The sequence below is a fragment of the Macrobrachium nipponense genome, chromosome 2 (genome assembly GCF_015104395.2).
Source record: "Macrobrachium nipponense isolate FS-2020 chromosome 2, ASM1510439v2, whole genome shotgun sequence".
In the NCBI taxonomy this organism is placed as follows: domain Eukaryota; kingdom Metazoa; phylum Arthropoda; class Malacostraca; order Decapoda; family Palaemonidae; genus Macrobrachium; species Macrobrachium nipponense.
Window position 1 is genome coordinate 73760864 of NC_087201.1, and position 7500 is coordinate 73768363.

General features: G+C 33.2%; 1 protein-coding gene across 1 annotated transcript in view; it reads right to left on the reverse strand.

Moving 5' to 3' along the window:
- The window catches only part of LOC135220664 (glutamate receptor 1-like), a gene marked incomplete in the record, with an annotated part of 281584 nt that overhangs the window by 53239 nt on the left and 220845 nt on the right, over positions 1–7500 (reverse strand). The window contains 1 exon segment of the mRNA XM_064258033.1: positions 3480–3612. Coding sequence (XP_064114103.1) covers positions 3480–3612 — 133 coding nt within the window.

Here is a 7500-nt window from a genome sequence, read left to right on the forward strand (position 1 = left end):
AGATAGATACGCAATCAGCCAAATTTAAAAAAATATATATATATTATATATATATAATATATATATATATAATATATATATATATATAGTGTATGTATGGTATAATATATACATATATATCATAAATCTAAAATCCTCCCGTAATCACAGCGCAAACTACCAAAGGATTTCATCCCTAACACCCTGATTCTGTCACATGACCGGTAATGTTACCAGCAATATTTGACATTGCATCATCATATTTCTTGATAATTCGGGCCCAATAGAGATAATTAATCACTCTGGGACTTCATCAGTGATAATAAGTGAATAACGTTATGATTGGCGGTTATCAGACTCACTCAATGGCGGTTGTTAACGCATGCAGATTCCCGCCAAAGCAATATCACACGACGGTGTAGAATTACGCTGAAATGTGCTGCACTGCGGCCATTGCATTGGAGAGATAATAGCTGGTCAATTGTTTCGCTCTTGGAAATAACAAAAAATACGTACATTCATATATATATATATATATATATATATATATATATATATATATATTATTTATATATTTATTTATTTATTTATTTTAGTTAATTGTTGATTCAGTCGTTTAATCGGAAGGGTAAAAGGACAAGAGAATTTATCTTATGATTAGTTTCCTCGAATGACATGAGATATTGTTTGTTAAAATGCATATCAAAATGTTTCCATTTTCATTAATGAACATTGTTTATCTGCATAAGGAATTCTTGATTGTGAACTGGCTGATGTGAAAAACAAATGCATTTTCTGATATTTTGTAAAGGTTGTAGAGAAAGATATTTTCTTATTTTTTTGCAGACTGGATAATTGAGGAAGACATATGTACATTTTTCTGGATATTCTTTGTGTTTTTAAATATGATGTTCAGTATTTCTTTCTGGATTCGATAGTTTCTTTCGTGTTTTTTTTTTATTTTACTTTCAATACAAGAATGGGCTATCTTTGGTCTCACAGGCTGGATTGCATTCCCTTTTTTTTTATCATTATTATTGGAATGTTTGGTTTCCTGTTTTCAGAGGGAAATGGTTTTCCCAATAATCATATTTTTTTATTTGTATCTTAGGGGATTTCAGGTCACATGTTGTTTTGGTTGATTTCCCGGAGTCCCTCTGCATCTCAGATGCCCTTATAAGAGGGGAATTTTTTTTTTTTTCTTCTTCTTTTTGCGGATTGTCAGTTCCTGTTTGAGGAACATTGATATTTTAAGCTCAAGCTTTGCTTTCTAGGTTTGTTATTCCAATTCTTGTTATTAGTGGCTCCAGATATTATTTTATGTGATTTTGTAATAGAAATTTTCTTTGAACCTAGCATTATGCTCAAGCCCATACGTTATACATTCACGGATATTGCAAGTGGGAGTTTAGTGAATGAATTTCAGATTTACAGTTTTATTTCTTTTACTCTCGCTCTCTCTCTCTCTCTCTCTCTCTCTCTCTCTCTCTCTCTCTCTCTCTCTCTCTTACAACACACACATGCACAATTACATACACACACCAAACACACACAGACACGCGCTCACATACACACACTCAAATACACACAAACCCACACACGAACGACAAAAAAAAACATATACTGGTTACACATGCTAATGATAACATATCGATCGCGAAAACAGCAATGCCCTCATATTTTCATTATTTTCTAATACTTGAGGATGATTAGCACTGAAAATCTCAAAGGAAATAAAAAAAAAAAAAAATCTCCTCTCAAGTGGTGCCCGCACCCGAGCGACGTAGGAGACTGTGGTCAGTTGGAGTCCAGTTTCCTATTAGTAAAATTGGATTTAATTCTATTTTTTGGATAATAATTCCAAGCAAAAGATCCTCTCGGCTTTATGTGTTCTTCATGGGCGAAGCACGCTCGGATAACCAAGAATTTTCATAAATAAACAAGTATGACAGCAAAGAGGAAGTTATAATTTTCGTCAGCTTAATCACTGCGTGTGAATATATACTGATTACAACTAACGCCGTCACCCCTATCTCCTACCCCCCCTCCTGAAAAGTTTAGGGCGAAATGACGCTGCTCTGACTGACTGATCACTGGGCCAAATCAGAATCATTTGAAAATTTGATTCCAAAGTTAATTGTGCGATTTCAGCAGAAAGAAAATTAAAAACCAGACTGAAATGTAAACAAAAGTCGTACCTGCAACAATCAGCGGCTTTGATGTAAAGCTACTTGATTTTATCCCAAACTAATCACTGCACTCAAATTTTGTATTGGCATGTTTTTTTTTTATTTATTTATTAATCAACAGCCAATGCATAACTCAACGGCCGGGTTAACTACCATAGTCCTGAAGTTATTTGATCGGCAGTCTTTTGTAGCACAGCCGATATTAATAGCCGTGTTTATTGAATGGGAAGGCAACAATTGATGCCTTCCTTTTGAAGTTGTTTTGTTTCTGTCCCATGTGAGGGAGCATTTTTTTTTAATAGCAACTATTCCATCCAGAGCACAATTGCATATCATTATGAGACACGGTAGGGGAAAAACGCCACTTTGATGTCTCACATAAATAACAATATTTTTCATGCTTTGACACTTCATGATGACCGTGTGCGAACGCAAGCCTATGAGAGAGAGAGAGAGAGAGAGAGAGAGAGAGAGAGAGAGAGAGAGTGGCGGGGGGAGGGGGGGTGGGAAGAGAAGAGCGGGGAAGATAGAGAGAAAGAATCAGAGATAAAGAAAAGAGTGCTGTAATGATTCCATGAATCGTCTTTAGAAATTCCAGAATAACAGGTACCTGGGAGATATCCATTGTTTGCATTATTGTGGTTCACACACTATAGAGTCTATTGTCATGTATAATGATGCGCAGCGCACTTTAATCTATTCATTCCCAGTACCCACGTACCATTATTGTAGTATGTTTGTTTTCATATTCATTTATTGGTCTATTTACCGAACAGGCCAAAAATGTTCCGAATAGATAATTTTCATTTACTCTGTTCAAGTGTATATTTAGACTTTAATCTATCAAAATTGATGGGAAAGCATACAAATATATCTTTTTTTTCTTCACTTTAAGTAAGCTGATCTTCATTCATTTTCTCTACTGTCGCACTATTCTATAATAACGAATTTATCTGGATTAATTATTATTCATATCACTGATATCAATATAATTAACTTATACTTTATTAGAAGCAAGAGTGCAATTGCATCGATGAAACTAAGAACTTGGTTACTCTGGATAAGGAAATACATAAATCTAAGTCTAGCTCAGTTGCATAGCGAGCTCGAATCGCACATGGGAGAGAGAACATGAGCAAGAAACATCTGCGTCAATTATTTCTACGTATCTTCTTAATTCGTAACCAAACACCTGTCCTTTCGTGACAGTCGAATTCCTCCGATCTGTCTCAAATCACAGAGCGCGCACTCTGCCGCGCTCTCATCAAGACTCGTGAAAGTAATTTCCCGAACGAACGAACGAAGGCTTACCTATTTGTTGTCTCCAAAGTTCTGAGGAATCTCAAGGCATCATGCGTCGAGACGACGCGATGAACGACTTGGATTTTGAAGTCGGCTCTGGAAGGCTTGATGGACTGGAAGATCTCTTGAAGCCGGAGTAATCCTGTAAACAAGAGACAAATGATGCCATTTGAGGACTCGTACTGTATGTAGTTCGCTGCTATTCATATCATAGGACTTGCTTAAACATCTTGACATGGGTATCACGAGTATGAAGTAGACGATTTATTTACTGCATAATTAGGTGAAGATTTGATTGTCAGAAGATAGTCTTATCATGGGTAATAATAATATCAAAAGTTCTGATTAAATTTGCACCAGCAAAATAATAAAAGCACTTGAATCTATTCCGGTTTCATTTTAGGATAACATACCAGATGTTCAAATTTCTTGCCTTATTAACTTCAAACATTTATCGTATGAAAAACAAAATAATGACAATTCATGTCTGTTCATGAGATTATATGTGGTGTAACAGTATACTCCATTATTATTAATGTTTATGTAATTGAATTTGCAAACTTTACGCATCATCTCATATCTCATACATCTTATACATACATACATACATGCATAAATATATAATATATATATATATATTATATATAATAATAATATATATATATATATATATTTATATATATATATATATATTATATATATATATATATATATATATATATATTATATATATATATATATATATATATATATATATAATATATATATATATATATATATATATATATATATTATATATGACAGGTAAAAATGTTCTGTTGCAACAGAATTCCATCTAATAAAAGGAGCCAATAAAAACACCAAAATATAGAGAGAAAAATACTATATTTCAGAGACTGCTGTCTCCCTCTTCAGGTATATGAATGAGAAAAGTTTACAGAAAAGGTGGTTTTTATACCAAGAGATCCATCCACAGGTAAGCCAATTTAGGTCACCCCCGCTGATGATCCTCCTTTAATCTTCTTAAGTGTTGGTTGAATGAAAATCTTTTCAATCACATCTGAATCCCATGCTCCTTTTGAGATTCCATTATTTGCTGCCATAAATTATACGTGACAAATTCCAGTTTATTCTATGGTTATGTTCATTTATTTGGTTGAAAATAGCTGAGTTCTGTTGTCCATACCTAACTGACCGTTTTTTGTGTTGCATTAATCTCTGGGGAAGTGATTTTCCCTATAAATCCGATGTAAGATTGGTCACAGTCCTGGCATGGGATTTCATAAACCCCTGTGTCCTTGGGGGATGTCTTTTGTTGGATGTTAATCAGGGATTTGGCTAAGGTGTTTGGGTAAGTAAATGCAAAAGGGTTAGATTTTCCGAGGGTCTGAGTCACCGTCTTAATCCTGTCCAGGTGTGGAATTTTTTATTTTATTGTTGGTTGTATCTCCAGTCTTGTCTTGAGGGGGTCTGTAGAAAATTACGTTTGGTTTGTGAATTGCTTTCTCAATTATATGGTCAGGATACTTTAAAGGCGAATGTTGCTTATGAATTAGTTCAAATTCTTTTTCCAGGAAATCTGGGGAACAAATTCGTAAGGCTCTTAAGAACAGGTTGCTGGCTACACCTATCTTGATAGCAATGTCGTGATAGCTAAAGTAGTAAATGTATGAAAGTGAGAACGTGGTTTTCTGTATATGGTAAATTTGAATTCTGTCGTGTCTCACCTGGACAGGATTAAGACGGTGACTCAGACCCTCGGAAAATCTAACCCTTTTGCATTTACTTACCCAAACACCTTAGCCAAATCCCTGATTAACGTCCAACAGAAGACATCCCCCAAGGATGCAGGGGTTTATGAAATCACATGCCAGGACTGTGACCAATCTTACATCGGATTTACAGGAAAATCACTTCCCCAGATATTAATACAACACAAACGGTCAGTTAGGTATAGACAACAGAACTCAGCTATTTTCAACCATATAAATGAACATAACCATAGAATAAACTGGAATTTGTCACATATAATTTATAGCAGCAACTGCCGGTACAAGAGTAAAATAATGGAATTGGCCTTAATAAAAGAGAGGCAGGTAATGAACATCTCAAAAGGAGCATGGGATTTAGATGTAATCGACAAGATTTTCATTCAACCAACGCTTAAGAAGATTAAAGGAAGATTATCAGCGGGGTGACCTAAATTGGCTTACCTGTGGATGGATCTCTTGGTATAAATACCACCTTTTCTGTAAACTTTTCTCATTCATATACCGGAAGAGGGAGACAGCAGTCTCTGAAATATAGTATTTTTCTCTCTATATTTTGGTGTTTTTATGGGCTCCTTTTAGTATATATATTATAGATATATATATATATATATATATATAATATATATATATATATATATATATATATATTATATTATATATATATATTATTATCATATCATAGCATATTATATTCCAGTAACTGGACATCAGCAAGTCCATTCTGAGCTTGAAGGGAAACAAAATTTTCGTCTTTTTGATCGAATATCTATATATATATATATATATATATATATATATATATATATATATATATATATATATATATATATATATATATACATATCGATACTGTGGTAGGGGTGTAAAATACTACCACCGTAGGTCCTGCGTGTCGTAAAAGGCAACTAAAAGTACAGCTGCTGCCTAGCAGTCGTACTTTTTTAGTCAAAGGCGAGGCCCACCGCCATTAACTGTGCCTGATGACAGCAAGGGCATGCAGTCGTAGAAACCCATTTGCCAAATAATAAACAATGCCTGATGTTGTGAACAAGGCGTATTCAAGGCAACATATTAATATATATAATATAAATGATAATATATTAATATATTATGTATAATATAATATATATATAATTAACTATAATATATAGATAATTAATAATACCATTATACAAATATATAATATTATATATATAAATTGATATTATATATTAGACATTATATATGTATACTGTAATATGTATTGAACTATAATTATATATATGAGATATATTATAATATAGTAGTAATAAGTATATACTATATTATATAATTATATATTAATTATTTATATATAATATATATAACTATAATATTATATATTATAGTTAATATACTTATATATTAATATAATAGATACATAACTCATGACCACATAAGCAAATAAATGTAGCCAGAACTCAGTCTCACGTACTCGTCCCCTTTTGCAGGCCACAGAAGTATTACTATTAGCATGCAAACTAAATTAATCTTCAAATTATTTGGCATAGCTCGCAAGCTGACGCCGTTCAGTCTGAACACGTTCGCCAAGAACTGACTTGGGGATGCGGAAATAGCGCCATCTGCATGCAGCCTCCGAATTCCATGCTTTCGCTGTTTCCCAGGAGAAGGGAAATATTTTCAGTGCGGATAAATTTCCAAGTCACTCGAAACGTAAATTAAGCTATTATGAGAGAGAGAGAGAGAGAGAGAGAGAGAGAGAGAGAGAGAGAGAGAGAGAGAGAGAGAGAAAGAGCAAGTTAGGTGTCAAATAGGAAGAATCCCAATAGAAATGAGAAACAGAATAATGAAGAGATATTGTGAGCTCTAATATATACATATATATATATATAATATATATATATATATATATATATATATATATAATATATAATATATATAGGTATATAGGTATATGCTTTATATATTATATATATATATATATATATATATATATATATATATATATATATATATATATATATATATATATGAATAATTATCACATCGAACCGTGATCCATTTATATATCAATTCAAGCTACAAATGTCCTTTAATATCTAAATTCACTTTACCTCCCAAATGATATATTTTCCATATATGTACCGAAGGGGAATTTTTAAGTTGATAACAATTTCGTCCCCCCATGGGATCGAACCACCGTCCAGGTGGACGGGGACGAAATCAGGACAGCCAGTGACGCTATCCAATCGGCCACAGAGACGCCTCTGTTGGCCGAT